Source organism: Myripristis murdjan, chromosome 13, assembly GCF_902150065.1.
Source record: "Myripristis murdjan chromosome 13, fMyrMur1.1, whole genome shotgun sequence".
Classification (NCBI taxonomy): domain Eukaryota; kingdom Metazoa; phylum Chordata; class Actinopteri; order Holocentriformes; family Holocentridae; genus Myripristis; species Myripristis murdjan.
In genome coordinates this window covers 4,863,884-4,880,071 of record NC_043992.1, presented here as the reverse complement: position 1 = coordinate 4,880,071, position 16,188 = coordinate 4,863,884, and the positions used below count along the sequence as shown (strand labels likewise).

At 44.1% G+C, this 16,188-nt stretch overlaps 2 protein-coding genes across 3 annotated transcripts; both read right to left on the bottom strand.

The window, feature by feature from the left end:
- Positions 1 to 190: 190 nt before the first annotated feature.
- On the bottom strand, positions 191 to 6,092 carry sertad3 (SERTA domain containing 3). Of its 2 annotated transcripts, none has more exons than XM_030066348.1 (2): positions 5,946 to 6,092; positions 191 to 3,853 (listed from the first exon to the last, which is right to left on the bottom strand). In XM_030066348.1, exon 2 carries the CDS (start codon positions 3,848 to 3,850, stop codon positions 2,795 to 2,797), a length of 1,056 nt encoding a protein of 351 aa, XP_029922208.1. In that variant the 5' UTR covers positions 3,851 to 3,853; positions 5,946 to 6,092; the 3' UTR covers positions 191 to 2,794. The 2 variants fall into 2 exon arrangements, with proteins under 2 accessions (XP_029922208.1, XP_029922207.1); XM_030066347.1 differs by lacking the exon at positions 5,946 to 6,092 and adding an exon at positions 5,143 to 5,385.
- Positions 6,093 to 7,076: 984 nt separating this feature from the next.
- On the bottom strand, positions 7,077 to 16,188 carry blvrb (biliverdin reductase B). The gene is made up of 5 exons (XM_030066351.1): positions 16,022 to 16,188; positions 13,063 to 13,224; positions 11,743 to 11,832; positions 10,935 to 11,066; positions 7,077 to 7,704 (listed from the first exon to the last, which is right to left on the bottom strand). The coding sequence occupies exons 1-5, from the start codon at positions 16,104 to 16,106 to the stop codon at positions 7,550 to 7,552; spliced, it is 624 nt and encodes a 207-aa protein (XP_029922211.1). The 5' UTR covers positions 16,107 to 16,188; the 3' UTR covers positions 7,077 to 7,549.

The following is a 16,188-nucleotide window of genomic DNA, read 5'->3' as shown; positions in this document are numbered from 1 at the left end:
TAATCCAGACTTCCTGTCCAGTTTCAGACATTTCAAAACCTGGAGTACACCAAGTTCATTTTCTCTGTATTTACAGGGTTAGGGGTTAGGGGTTAGGGCTGGAGCAGAGTGGCTTGGTTCACTATCAGGTGACCACTTTCACTTGATAAATGAAATGAACCAGAGGTGTGAAATAAAAAGCATGTACAACTCTATCTTCACATTTTATTAAAAATATCAGCATAGGAGAACAGACATTTTATGTATCTCATGCCTTTGACTTAAAAAAAAAAAAAAACATGAAGTCATAGTATCTGGGCTTTACACCCTAAATTCCAAAACATAACCATTAAAATATTCTTTGAAATAATTAAAATAAAATAACTGCCAAGGTATATTACTATAACAACCCCAAACACATCAGTGAATTCTCACATATGGTACGTCCGTTAAATTACCCATCTTGTTAACTAATATGTTAAAGTCTGAGACTGCAGTCCAGCTCTTCAGAAGGGACCTTTGCATAGAAAGCAACTTCGATCCTTTAACAGGATATAAATGTACAAAAACCCGACAAACAGGCAGAATGTGCTTCCTCAAACAGTTGATCTCAGCGTTTGCTCAGTCCATCATTCTATTATTCAGCAGTGGGTGGATTTTGATTTTTTTAGATTCTGGAGCAAAACCTACGCCTGGCTGTTACGGTTCAAACACAGGCTGCTAAAACTCCACTGGAAACTGCATATTGTTTTAGAGGGAAAAAATCTGGTTGAATTACACTAAAATTTTACCTCTGCTGAATGGACTGAGCAAAACAATTCACACTCACTTGATGTGAGAACTTAACAATACATATTAACAAAAGTGCAATAATTCAAATGTAAACCAGTAAAAACATGTGGACCCGAGTGAAACAGACAAAAAATGAGCTACAGGTGAGCGAACAGACGTTCTCACAGTACAGAGTGGAAATCAACACCGTCTGGAATCGGCCAATGTGGCCTGAGGACTGAAGGGTTTTTTTCTTGCCCTGATAGGACGATCTGAAACATTCACTGTGATCGACCAACCGGGATCAGGTCAGCTGCACGGCTCAGAGCGGTTGCATAGTGGTTGTATGTGACTGGAAGTGAAAGCCAGACGTCAGTGGTTCACATGAAGCGTAACCTGCTCGTCCAGCTGATCCTGACGCTGCCGGGGTCAGAGGTCACCGCTCCAACCCAGGCGTCAGTCAAGGACTTGATCTTGTCAGCCTTCAGTGATGTCGGGGTTCACAGGCATTAACAGTTCTCTTTTACAGTATACTTTTCAGTGATTAGTATTGTGCAGTACTAACACAGGGTACATGAACACAACTTCCTTCCACATCTACTGAAGTTCATGTGCTCTCTACTTACTGCTGTATCACTCACAGCAAGCAGATAGGAAGCAGGACTGCTGAATTACAGAGATCAATTTCAAGAATTTTTAGTTTTTGTAATTAAACCAGAACCCTGGTTGTTCTGGACCACGGCCACCTGACGACTGCATTATAATCAGCAGCTAACAAGGTGTTTAATATTGACTAACATCTGACCTGGTTCATCAGCCCTTCCTGATCTCTGAGCAGCTGTCTTCACGTTGCTTTACAGCTCACTGATCATGAGGTTTCAGGGGTTTCTTCACAGAAGATATGACTTGTTGACATTAGTGTTTCAATCTCTCTCCTTCCCTCAGACTCTGAGCTCTCATCAACACCAGCAGATCCCCTCACTGAACACCCACATCAAGCCCACCTGTGTCCACCTATTGACCTCGCCGGCTGTCTGCTGTTGCACCAGCACCAAGCAATGCTTGCACATGATTGGCTGCTGATGGGTGATGCTGCTAAAGCAGCTGCAGCTGGCCAGGTGTGACGGCAGGGTGACTTGCTGCTGTGATGCATTTGACAAATTTTACACTGGCCAAGCAGTTCTCTCAATGCACTTGCTGTGATTACCTTGCGACTTCACATTTCCTGAATCAACTCTGTCTCATAAAACTGGTATAAGTGGCCCTCGGTTCTGACTGGCTGAGCTGTAAAACTAACACACATGGTAACTGCATAATGTTCATTTAACTGCTCACACATACCATCACAATATCATTACTTGAGTGTCACTTATTTTTAGGTAATGCCTAAGACCTATACTGCTCGGCTGAAAAGTTTTCTTCTTTAAATATTATAGATTAGAAAGTAGACTTATGCAACATTTGTATCCCTTGTTTTTTTTTTTGTTTTTTTTTTAAGATGCAACAGCATGTGACTGCCTTTGACCTGAAAAAGCCACTTGACACTTGTGCAGTAATTTTAGAACAGCACAGAGGGTTTTTGGCAAATAACACTTTTGTAGTATTGTATCATCATGTAGTATTGTCAACGACTTACTGCTCAAACATGCTTTCTCCTGTGATTCACCTTTCATTTCTGCCAGAAAACCAATGTTGCCAAGGTGCATCACAGCTGCAACTCATGTTTGCCTGCCAGTGGAGCAATTTGTGTCTTGAAACAACAATCCTTTTTACAGTTTCTACAAACATTTCTAGAGCCTTCTGTTATATAACAAACTTACTAAAGACCATAATATGCCATTCCGGAAATTAGATAAAATATAAAACCAGGCAGAGCAGTTTTAACAACTCTGACAAGCCAGTCTTTGCCTTATAAAACCAGTTCCAAACAGCTACAGTAAAGACACAGCTCTTTAGTCATTTCATGTCCACTTCAGTCTTTGTTCAGCGACCCAGCCCATGCCAGGCGGTTTACTTCCTGTGTTAGAGGATTTCTTCGAGGCCATCAGGACTCCACTAGAATCTCCATCAGATGCTCCAGCTCGAGTCCTTCTCTGGTGTGACTCTGACTGGAGAACGGACAAGCTGATGGCGAGGAGAGAGGAGAGGAGGAAGGAGAAGACGAAGATGGGCTGAAGGAGGAGAATGAGGGCAGGCACTTGAGATTCTGGTTGAACGACAGGGAGAAAGAGGAGGACGGAGAGGACAGAGGAGGCAGGTACCTCAGGAGATCATCTCCACTGGAATGCACACCTCCCCCTCCTCGAACGCCAAGCGCCCCCATGTCCCTCTCCAGCAGGGACGTGTCTATATCCTGGAACAGATCCTCCACCGCCAGATCCCCAAGGTAGCTGGACCTCATCCCTTCCATGCTGCACTCCTCCTGACGCTCCCAGCTGCCACCCCAGTGACCTTTCACGCCCTGTTTTGCCCATGCTGCATCTCCCTCAGGACCCCCGGCCAGTGCTGTCAGGTTCTCCAAGGACCTGAGAGGCGTCCGCGGAACCGCCTGTCCATCGATGGTGGAGTCCAGAGCGGTGAGGATGGAGGAGATGGCCGCCGAGAGTGAGAAATCAGGGTCGGCGGACATTGACCCCCAGTCTTCTTCATCATCGTCGCGAGAAAAATTCACTGCACTCGACGAGCAGCCTGCCAGAGATCTGCTCGGTGCAGAGTTTGATGCGACCGACTGGTGGTTTGATGCAGCCAAGGGGCAGGTGGCCACCGCGACCGCCGCAGGACAGTTTGGTGCTGCCATCCTGGGGGCGATGCTCTCCCTCTCCTTCACCGGTGAGGCTGCAGGACCACAGGGTGACGGAGGCGACGACACCCCCACATCAACAGGGGGGGCCTCGGCGGCCTCAAGGCTGATCTGGCGCAGCGTGTTGGCGATCAGGACAGAGCGCCGCAGGCTGGGCTCAGGAAGCTCCTGGCCTCGCTGATACTTGTTGAGAGACACGTAAAACACAAACTGCCGCTGGCTCTCCCAGGAGGCACCACTTCTGTCCGAGACCTCCACGTCCTCATGCGAGAGTTTACGCTTCTGCCCTTTCATGATCATCTTCTGTGGAGAGACGCAGAAATCATTAGCTGACTTGTACTGCAGGGTTCCCACTCCATGACAAACATAAATATGACTTTCCATAGCTTTCCTCAATTAAAATGCTGAATTTCAATGACCTACATAAACATACCTAGTTTATTTCCTTGATTAAAATTTCAGATCAGAACCAGAGGTCTTTATTTCTTTATTTAAACTTATATTGTTCTGCAGGGATAGTGAGCATAATATGAACACAACAGAAAATAGTTATGTTAAGTGTTTCCTAAAGATCTCCTCCTACATTCAAATTTACTAACTTTTTTTTTTTTAACCCTCCTATTATCTCTCTGTGTTTAGCATCTCTAAATACATGATTAACATAATTTTTTGCTTCATGTTTAGGGTCAGTTTGGCCCCAGGTTATTTTGGCTGTATAAAATGTATAAGAAATATCAACATTTTAAAATAAAATTATTTGAGTTGTTTTAGATAACTTTGAGGAACTATGACATGCCATTTATAATTGTCAAAAAGCTTCTCTCTGCTTTGGAGCCCCAACAGAACATAACCACTCCTGCAGTAGTGGGTGAGGGTATGATTTATCTAGAGAGCTGTTTAGGTCGTCAAAAAGACACAGAAAGCACCTGACACATTTTATTTTCATCATTTTCTCGAGGTTTAAATCACAATTACGGGGTTAAAGTGACACCAATTGATTTAAGTTTACTCTTATCGTGCGGGGTAGCGAGCATAATATAAACCCAGTGGAAGATTATTAAGCTGGATCAATCACTAGCAGCTAATTAATGATCTCTTACACTGAGGCTGACAAAATGCATTGATATTATATGAACTGTCCCAAAACCGTGTAATCATGTTCACTGGCTTTCCCTCCATGACTTCCAGAAACCCCGTCATGACCCTGGCAGTTAGCGACGCCGCAGTAAACCACCTGGAGTTAAACACTGTGCAGGTTACTTTAAAACAGCTGATTCATAGCAAATGAATTGTTATTTTTCACTCCCATCCATGCTAACCGTGTTGTTTTCCTGGGTTTGCAGAGGAAGCGGCTGGTTGGGGGTCGCAGCGGTAAAGTTAGCTAGCTCGTTTCATTTAGCACGACTGTACGAGTCTCATAACGTGGGCGTCGTGGATCTTTATATAAGTGTGACTTGCTAAAAGCTAGGGTTATGTTTTAAAAATAAAAATACTTAATTTAACTAGACAGAAACGAGTAGATCGACGGACCAACGTGTTGGTGGATGTGAGGCAACCGACGCCATGGAGTCCAACTTTGAAACCAAACAAACCTGCTGAGCTCACTTCCCTCCCGGCCAACCGACACGCCGCCGTCCCGGCTCCTCTTCACACCGAGAAACACTTCGCTAAACCCCGGTGCCGCTTCACAAACACACGTTAACCCGGCGGAGGCGTGTGTTTTTAAAAGGTTTCGGCGTTAAGCCTCCAGTTTCGGCAGACTGCTCTCTCCTCTTCTCCCGCCCGGGATTTGAGTTTCACGCCAAAAGCCGTTCGTTGGGGGCTGTCCGTGCCTCGTGGCATTATGGGTAATGTAGTTTACATACGTTACGTGCCACCGCGGCGAATTCCACGTTTATTTTTCATTACAGAACTGCATCAAACGCGCGTGTAACAATAACCAGCGATTAACTACAATGATGATGTAAGAAGTAATGTACTGTATAAACCTACAAATGCAACCCTAAGTGTCTGCTGTACGGACAACACTGCCTTGTTATGTAATTTGCATTACAGTGATTCTTTCATGATTACATCACCGATAAAAGAGGGATTTCCATGGGCGCACAGGCTGTGAGCACAGAGGCAGCGCCGACAGCAGCTGTTCACTCTGTTTCCCAGCCTCCTCTCTCTGCTCTGTTTCTCACTGACGGACCTAAAAAGCTGCAAGTTCCTGTCGCCTTTGAAAACACGGCCGCGGTGTGTGGCGTCAGAACTGTCCGAAACTACAGAGGTTCTCCGTCGGTGCCGTGGTGCTTTGACACGGCGCAGGGACTCACATGTCCACGTCCACAGCAGAGGCAGTTTCACTGGGACACGCTGGTCCACAGCAGCCACACAGCAGCATGGGTCCTACCTGGAGCAGGGGGCTCTGCCCGGCGGGACAGCCAGCAGACACAGCCCGGAGAGGCGCTCGGTGTCCCCGCGGAGCGGCTGGGTTTTAAAGTCCACGGCTCCACTTATCGCCACATGAAGTCCCGACCAGTCCACTTTGAAAAACAGATTTAGCTCCGCCTCGCCCTGCGTATTGGACGCCAGAGGGCACACACACACACACACACACACACACACACACACACACACACACACACACACACACACAAAAAAACAACTTCCTGACACTTACAAAATAAAAGCCACTCCCGTCAGCAGCTGTTGCCACGAATACAAATAACTTTTCAATGCTAAACAAAAATAAGACCACCGAAATCAGTGCAAATATAATATTGTACTTATATACCTATTGGACAATCTGTCGTCCACTTGACAAGATTCTTGATTTTATTGTGAAGATAGAAACAGGTATTTCCGGTGTTGTCCTGTCTGACAGGCTGACTGTCACTCAGAGACACACATGGTATGGAGTAGAGGGCCTCCTCACACACTGTCCCACCAAGATTCAACAAGTAACTCAAGCACACACACACACACAGATGTAGCTGTCTGCAGTGTGTGTGTGTGTGTGTGTGTGTGTGTGTGTTGATGAGCACAGCTGGCAGAGTGAAACCTTTAATCAAATCAGTCCTCCTGGTTCATTTCCTCGCTGAAACACTCAGCTGCTGCTCATTTTGCTGCAGACCTCCTGGGCCTGTCTCAAGGACCCCCGCTGGACCTCTGGCCCCAGTTTGAAGACCACAGGGCTAACCCACAACAGACAGGAGGCCCTCTGCACCACAGGTGACAGCCCAGCATGACACTGGGAATTTAACACTCTCTCACAGGGACGGTGTGTTTAGCCAGTGTGTGTGGTGTCTGACTCCTCCAATTCTTTTTTATTCTAATTTTATTTCATTTTTTCATCACCTCCTCTGCTCTCCTGATTTATTCCAGTCATTTTGTAAAGCACTTGGTAATTATAGTTTGTAAAGGTGCTGTACAGACGTGCTGTAATATTAACCATGGTTATCATCTCATGGCAGCGGGAGTGTGACTCGTCCTGCAGCCACGGCGCTTCACATGACGCTTCAGCACGGCACCACAGGCTTTGGTACAATAAACTCCTTTATTTCAAAAGCTATAAAAATGACAAGCATGCAGTGGAATGGCCCCAGAAGAAGCATCACATGATGAAAGTTTCGCTGATGGCACACAAAGCGATCCATATGCAGTTTTGTTACACTTGTAAAATAAAAGATCTGATATAAAGCTCTGAAAAACAGCAGTGAACGTCTGGCACATGTTGATCCAATGTCTCTGAGCGTGGCCGGAGACAAACTGGACGTCAGTACAACAATGACACAAAGCCAAAGCGGCTCAGTCAGGATTTTAAAAGGTGAAAACATGATGAGATTTAAGCATTAATGGTTTATCTAAACTAAGCTAAAGGTTTGAATCAACACACTTCCTTCATTCTCACTCTAATTCTCAACATGAACAAACATCTCTCCAAACAGAGAACAGCCACGCAGTGATTCCATTTACATCCTGCACTATCACTGCGTGTGTGTGTGTTTGGGCGGATTAACTGTACTGTCCAGACACTCCCACAGTCTTGCCGTCCCACTCCGAGGTGGACAGACACTTGACGAAGAAATGTCCCAGGTCGAACTTGGAGATGGCTCTTCCTTTCAGCATGTTCTCCGTCACCTCGTAGCGCTCCGTCAGCGGCTGGTCGCCTGGACAGACAGACAGACAGAGAGAGACAGACAGAGAGGCAGACAAAGACAGACAGAGAGAGAAGATATTTCTATGTAAGTTGTTTTTCCGTGCTGTAATGTCTCTCAGTGGTGATACTGGGGCTTCAGTGTCTCTCTACCATCACAGTCAAAAATGTCCCACAGACAGTCCTCACATCAGCAACGTCCAGAGAGACGTTGCTGACACTACAAAGCCAGCACGTGTCGTAAGTAACACGTGTCGTAGGTAACACGTGTCGTAGGTAGCACGTGTCGTAAGTAACACGTGTCGTAGGTAACACGTGTCGTAGGTAACACGTGTCGTAGGTAACACGTGTCGTAGGTAACACGTGTTGTAGGTAACACATGTTGTAGGTAACGTGTTGTAGGTGACACTTGTAGGTAACACGTGTTGTAAGTAACACGTGTCATAGGTAACACATGTTGTAGGTAACACGTCATAGGTAACACGTGTCATAGGTAACACATGTTGTAGGTAACACATGTCATAGGTAACACGTGTCATAGATAACACATGTCATAGGTAACACATGTTGTAGGTAACACATGTTGTAGGTAACACGTGTCATAGATAACACGTGTCATAGATAACACATGTCATAGGTAACACATGTTGTAGGTAACACGTGTCATAGGTAACACATGTCATAGGTAACACGTGTCATAGATAACACATGTCATAGGTAACACGTGTCATAGGTAACACATGTTGTAGGTAACACATGTCATAGGTAACACGTGTCATAGGTAACACATGTTGTAGGTAACACGTCATAGGTAACACGTATCATAGGTAACACATGTTGTAGGTAACACATGTCGTAGGTAACACGTCATAGGTAACACGTATCATAGGTAACACATGTTGTAGGTAACACATGTCGTAGGTAACACGTGTCATAGGTAACACATGTTGTAGGTAACACATGTCATAGGTAACACGTCATAGGTAACACATATCATAGGTAACACATGTTGTAGGTAACACGTGTCATAGGTAACACATGTCATAGGTAACACATGTCATAGGTAACACATGTCATAGGTAACACATGTTATAGGTAACACATGTCATAGGTAACACGTCATAGGTAACACGTGTCATAGGTAACACATGTTGTAGGTAACACATGTCGTAGGTAACACGTGTCGTAGGTAACACATGTTGTAGGTAACACGTCATAGGTAACACGTCATAGGTAACACATGTCATAGGTAACACGTCATAGGTAACACGTCATAGGTAACACGTCATAGGTAACACATCATAGGTAACACGTGTTTTAAGTAACACATGTTGTAGGTAACACATGTCATAGGTAATACGTCATAGGTAACACGTCATAGGTAACACATGTCATAGGTAACACGTGTTTTAAGTAACACATGTTGTAGGTAACACATGTCATAGGTAATACGTCACAGGTAACACGTGTCATAGGTAACACATGTTGTAGGTAACATGTCATAGGTAACACGTGTCATAGGTAACACGTCATAGGTAACATGTCATAGGTAACACGTGTCGTAGGTAACATGTCATAGGTAACACGTGTCGTAGGTAACACGTCATAGGTAACACGTGTTTTAAGTAACACATGTTGTAGGTAACACATGTCATAGGTAACACGTCATAGGTAACACGTGTCATAGGTAACACATGTTGTAGGTAACACATGTCATAGGTAACACATGTTGTAGGTAACACATGTCATAGGTAACACGTCATAGGTAACACATCATAGGTAACACATGTTGTAGGTAACACGTCATAGGTAACACATGTTGTAGGTAACACATGTCATAGGTAACACGTCATAGGTAACACATCATAGGTAACACATGTTGTAGGTAACACGTGTTTTAAGTAACACATGTCGTAGGTAACACGTGTCATAGGCAACAAGTGTCGTAGGTAACACATGTTACATGTAAAGCTTTTAACTGTAAAGCAGCATCAAAAGGAGCCCACACCTCGACCAGTTCAGGCATCAGAACAAAAACCTCACAGCCGCTCCAGCCAGTCCTGCTGCTGAGGACACGAGACCCCCATAGCAGCACCAGCTGACACCAGCTTTAAACAGCAGCATCATATATGATTTTTACTGACAATGCTAAGCTGAGTGTGGACATGGTGAGCTTGTTTTCTTAGATTTTGTTACTGAATCCGACGCTCACAGGAGCAACACAGTAAAACTAAAAACAATGACCTTCAGACAGGCCTCAGTCTCCAAAGCTTAACCTGTGTTACTGTGCATGTGCGTTTGAACAATGAACTTTACACATGCATATCTGCATCAGCTGTAATGGTTAGGAGGATATCAGTGTAGATATCATATCAGTGCATCCATAAAAACTAGAAAATAATAGTAATGCGATGTGCATAATGTTCAGCAAGCTGCAGAGCCGGGCTGGAGCTGCTTCATGTCAAAGTGCAGGGATGCAGAGAGGCAAGAGGATCTAACAGATTCTTCTCTTTTTTTGCACAGAGCTGCTCAGTGCTGTTTGGGAGGCACTTTGGCTTTCACTGGTCAGGGTTGATTCATCATTTCCTGTGGGTGGAGAAGTGAACATACCAGAGTTTGAACTGGGTAAGCAGAGGAAATCTACAGCGTCTCACTTTGGAGGATGGGACACTCCTCTTTGCTGCAGCCACAGTTTGTGATTCAGGATTTTAAGATGGCTGGATCTCTGCACAACAGGCTTGAGTGCTGCAGCTTTGAGAAGCTGAGAGCCTGACTAAAAAAAAAAAAAGTGCCTCTAATTTGAAATGGTGCAAAGCATTTTTAATGTTTTTTTTTTTTTTTTTTAAACTTAACCTCCGAGCTGCTTGCTGTGTAGGCTCCTTTATCCTCTTCGTGTGTGTTTCTGCCTCGCAGCCAAAGCGCCCACAGAGAGCAACAGCGCCTCAGTCAACACACATGCAGCGGCAAACATTTTGATGCACACTTTCAAAAGGTTTTAGTTTTTCAACACTATACATCATTAAAAAAACACATGAAACCCATCACTCATGAATAAGGTTGATGAGAGCCTCCAAAGTGTGACTATTTCTTACAGCAGAGACTTTAGGTCGGATACTATCTGACGCACTTTGATGCCAGCCGTCACCTTCTAAGAAACTGTGGCTCTATTTTATTTATTTTTTTTTTTCAGATGGTGACTATCTCATTTTGGAATGAAGGTCTTCGTCTCTGCTTCGTACTGACCGGCGATGTGAGGAGGCATGACGGCCACGTAGTCCAGCCCAGACTCCTTCAGCGCAGTGTACATCCTGTCGTGGTCCTCGGTCACGGGGACCAGACGGGGCGGGACCTTGGAGCGGTCCCACAGCAGGAAGGCTGGGAGGTGGAGGGAAGGGAAGACCAAGAGGGAGGAGAGAAGAGGGAGAATGAAATACAGGAGGAGAAGTGTGGAGAATGGAGAGGAGAAGAAATAAAGGAATGAAGTGAAGGCAGAGGACACGAGGACGAAAGGTCGAGGAGAGGACAGAGGCACAATACAAGCCGATGAGTGCACGCTGTTTAGTGAAGTTACCTCTGCATTTCCATTTTAAACATTTAGAAGATGCACTAGCAGTCAGTTATCAGGAATCCAAGGCAACAAACAGGAGCAGCAAGTCAGTCAGAATAAGAGAAATCCTGCCTCAGGCTGTGCTCAGCAGACTAGGGCCTTACTAGAGCCTTACAAGCTACACAAAAGAGTTTGGTGTAATAATAGCTGCAACTGAAATGTACATACATCTGAACAAAATTCACACTTTTTGTTCTAATCTTCTTAGATTACCACATAGGAGGGATTTACCACATTATGGCAATTCTCTAACAACAGAAAAGCACTTTCTAATCCATTTCTAATACATAATTAACCTGTGATGGCCCAAACTTTTCTCAATCTATGTAAACACCATAAATATTTCTGTAAGCTACCTCACCCAGATAAGCAGTGCAGTATGTGCTAGCATCAGTTCATACACTACATGACAGAAGCCTTTTTTCTTTTTATGACAAGCCACACCTGACATGCAGCCGACAACTTTGCGGATGCCGCGAGCCTTCATGGCCTCCAGGATGTTCTTGGTGCCCTCAGACATCATGGTGGTGGGGCCTGGTGGGCACAAACCATCAGGAGTTAGTAGGAGGGCAGGGCTCCGAGCCGAATGCACGAGATCAGTCAAACCAGTCAAACACCAGAGCCTCTCGGTCAGCCGGGTCTGGACCGGCCACACGGAGCTGGACGTCTCTCTGTGCAACTGGACTCGGTTCTGTCAGAACTGACCGAGCGTCTTGGATGTGAAGGGAAACGTCTTGGAGAATCTACAGACAAGTCCAGCTGACCTCAGTTCAACTCTCAAGAACAAATTTTAAAAACTAGATGAATCTGGTCAACAAGAGGACATTTGCCCTTTGGCAGTATTGATCTGAGAGCTTGATTGATCCTGAATTTCTTCTGTCAGGAGGGTGAACAGAGAAATGTGTGACTTTAACATTTTGGATTTAAACATCAGCTCTTTTAAAATAAATGTTTGCTCAGTCAGCTCAGTTCAAAACAGAGTTTAGTAACAGAGTGTCAAAATACTTCCTTCCTGCAGCTCATGGTCACGCCGGGTTGTGTGTTACCAAAGTCTGTGGCGACCTCTAGTGGACGTTATGCAACACTACACTGTTACAAAAAGTCTTGAAGGCGAACAGGTTCAGTCACGCGACAGAGGATCAACTTTATTGATCACTGTCGGAAAACTTTGTCCTTGAAGCAGCAACAAAATCAAGTGTTTGTGTGTGTGAGTGTGTGTGTGTGTTTAAAGTAACACAAAATGCTTTAGCTGCACCTAATGGCATGCCATTCATCACATCTGTAAGTCCTCTAAGACTTACAGCCTACAGCAAGACCTCTTTATATTAGACAGTGAGACAAACACACACAGAGGGGTGTGTGTGTGTGTGTGTGTGTGTGTGTGTGTGTTTTCATTTGATGTGTTCTCTCATCATTTTTGTTTTTGAGTGTTTCTTGTAAATCTGCAGCGTATAGCAGGGTGATATGACAAAAAAAAGTATCACAATAAATTCTATCAGTCGATATGAATAATTACACTGTTATACATCAAGTAATTATGTCGCATTTAATGTCTACTTGTAAAATCTGTATTATCAGTGTGTATTATCATTTTACTAATCTCCCACCAAAATAATACAGAGTGCAGTTCCTGCATGTGTGCTTCTTACAAATGTGATGACATTTTATTCAACATTTTAGGCTAATTTTAGATTTCTATTAAGGAAATATATATATTGTGATACTGTTGTTTTTTTATTGCTCAGCCCTGCTGCAGCGCCTTACTGAGGTCATTCCTGGTGCCCAGGATGATGATGACGGCATCCTGGCCCTCCATGGTCTTCTTCACGTCGTCTTTGTTCAAGACATCACCCACCACCACTCGGGACGCCTTGTGGTCGGCCGGCAGCCTGGAGGCGTCCCGGACCAGCACCGTCACACTGTAGCCTGCGCAGAGAGACAACGTGATGGCAGTCACACACTCAGACACACCCTGAGATACACTGACATGCTTACAGATCACCAGGCCCACATGTTTGGTGTATTCAAGGAGCGATTTTGTGTAGGAATTTACAGTTTTTGTTGAAGCCACTTTCCCTCAAGTTGACTCACCTTCCTCTGCCTAAGTTTGTGATTTCCTGCCTTCACCAAATATGAGTTTTGTCACACCCAGAGAGGCAGCATGAGCGTGTTACTTTGAATTAATGGTTTCAGAGTTTGACAGTGTGATCATTTAGCTTCCACGTTAAGCCCTTTTCATTTTCACACCCACTTCATCTGCATGATGGTTCAGGACTGGAGAAACAGCTGCCTCTCTAACTGAAGATGTACTTTTAATGACTGAGTGGGACTGGATTAAACAACACTGCAAAGCATGGCCGTGCAGAATTAGATTAATCTCTGAGCCACAAATCTTCCTTGTCTCCAGTAATTAGCTGACTAGAATAAAGAATGAACAAACAGAAAATGTAATTAAAATGTGGAAATACTATACTTTTGATGGACAGCTTATGAAACTGATGGGTGAGATGTTTCATTTGTGATTACTAAAACAAAATAAATGGAGCTAATATTAAGATTTACTTTTGTGCCCCACACATCCATATTTCTGTGCGTATTCTGTATAACACTGAATTTTGATCCTGCTGCACGGGACTGTCAGCATCACAGTGACGTTTGTTCGACATGTTCAATAAATGAGCAAGACTGGTCTGTTTTCCTTTTGAGACTTGGCACAAACACCGCAGGTTGGTTAAAGTCTGTTAACGGCTGCATGAGATCCCAATTTAACCAGATTCAGCCGGTTACCATCATTTCAATTTTAAAATGACCTTGTCTCAAAACTGAGCCTGACATGAAACCTGTTCTCCTCCCAAGGCCCCTGAACCTCCAGGCGAGCCCGCCCTCCATGCACAGGGCCGATAGCAAACAGCTCTCTGCTATCAACTCTCTGCACAGCCTGCATGACTCAGCATAACGCTGGCCTTCAACGTCTAACATGACTCCACATTTTTTTCTCCCTCCCCCGTGGTGACCAGAGGGCAAGGAAATGAAAATGCTTGCAAATCAAATAAATCAAACGACACTCTGCTTCTGCATAAGTGATTTATCATCACGTGGGTCTAAAGTGTGTAGTCATGGAATCCCCTGCGGACTGAACTGAAAAGTGAACTGTCATGTTTTCACAGAGAAAACCAGCAGCAGACAGAAACACTTAGAGCGACAAGCCTTCAGTCACTGAGTCACGGTTTCTCACTCAATCCCATTTAACTTTGTCCACTTGGTTCATGGGTTCAGCATGAAGTTTGGACTTTGACACCTTACAGTTTACAGTCAGCCTCGCCTCTATGAGACTGTCAGTTTGATCAATCAATTAATACGGAGAGCTGGGATTTTTTTTGTTTGTTTGTTTGTTTTTTTGTTTGTTTTAAATCTCCCCAAACTAGTGCGCAGTAGCCTGGCCAGATGATTTTGTAGCATGCCAGCACTTCCACTTGTATTTCTGCACCACTGTTGGTTATAGTTTACACAGAATCAATTAAATATTCAAATATTCTGAAGTTATTAAGAAAGTTTCTTGGTCCAGAAATAATAACCTGACATCTCAAATGAATGTTCACATGCAGCATCCGGGTAAATCCACAGATATTAGAGGAATTTCTCCCAACAGATGTTAAAGTGAAAAGTCTGGTTTCTTATGTGCATGTAAATATAGATTATGAGAGTAAATATGAGGTGAGTAATCTGCCACAGGCGAACAGGTGAGGTGTAGCATGTCAGTATAAAGACAGCATCCGCTTCAGAGTCAGCAGAGATGAGAGCTTGACAAGTTTTGACAAAAAGAAATTAAAAGATGGATAAACTGTATTAGATGTTTATGTGGTAATTAAGACCTAATAAACTCAACTGTAAGCCTGTATAATGACTTTGAAGGCCTGGTGTTTTAACCTCCTGTTATGTTTATGAACATCTTTTATGTTTGGAGTCAATTTGACCCCAGCAGTTTAAACCTCCACAAAATTATTATAATTAAAATTGTTACCAAAGTTTATGTATCAGGTACTTTGTTTCTTTGTTGACGACCTAAATAGCCCTTTAAATAAAACATAATCCCCCACCCCCACTTATACATCCAGTATTCCAATTAAGCCAGTAGCCTATTCCAATTACGGAAAAATATACAAATCACCATAAAATCTCACTGATTGACCTAAAATTGGAAAGAAATGTTAATTTTTGGTGTTTTAATGGCTTTGTATTATTTCTAAGTACAGATTTTTGTTATTTATAACCGATGCGTTACAAAGTGTGTATAGGACATTGAAAACATGTCATCATGTGAGTTTCATGTTTACCCGGTAGTGCCCATTACATTAGGAACACTCATTAAATATGAAGCAAAAAAAAATTATAATTATTTATTTAGAGACGTTAAACATTGAATGTTGTCAAACTGAGCCCAAACATAACAGGAGGGTTAAGGACTTGCAGAGACCCTGTGTAGCACTCTTCCCCCCGTCCGCAGCCTCACAGCGCTCTATAAGCGCAGAATGAATCCTTTTCTTTTTCAAACCCTGCTAACTTTACGTCACTGAGTTAATATGAACTTTGACAACTTCTTTTTACTAGGAACCTCCGGAAGCGTCATCAAGAACCCCGCAGGGTTCCCGAGCCCAGGTTGGGCACGAGTCTGGTTAATAATAAGCCCTGGTGCATGTGTTTGACCTCGGCGCCGTGCTCTCACCTGCAGCCACAGCCTGCGGCAGGGTCACCAGCCCGGTCATCCCCGTGGCTCCAAAGATCGCGACGTTTTTGATGGAGTCTGACATGGTGGGTCTGTTCCTCAGGAGCCGCCGCTCACACACTGGAGCCCGTCCGCAGCTCGCCCTTTCTGCTGGGCATGAGGAGCAA

Bases quoted from the DNA above. Each gene is read 5' to 3' on its own strand.
- sertad3 (XM_030066348.1), bottom strand. From the start codon at position 3,850: ATGATCATGAAAGGGCAGAAGCGTAAACTCTCGCATGAGGACGTGGAG.
- blvrb (XM_030066351.1), bottom strand. From the start codon at position 16,106: ATGTCAGACTCCATCAAAAACGTCGCGATCTTTGGAGCCACGGGGATG. The intron at 13,225-16,021 runs GTGAGAGCACGG...CTCTCTGCGCAG, and splicing joins GCCGCAGGCTGTGGCTGCAG to GCTACAGTGTGACGGTGCTG. The intron at 11,067-11,742 runs GTGTGGCTTGTC...TCCACCTCCCAG, and splicing joins AGTTGTCGGCTGCATGTCAG to CCTTCCTGCTGTGGGACCGC.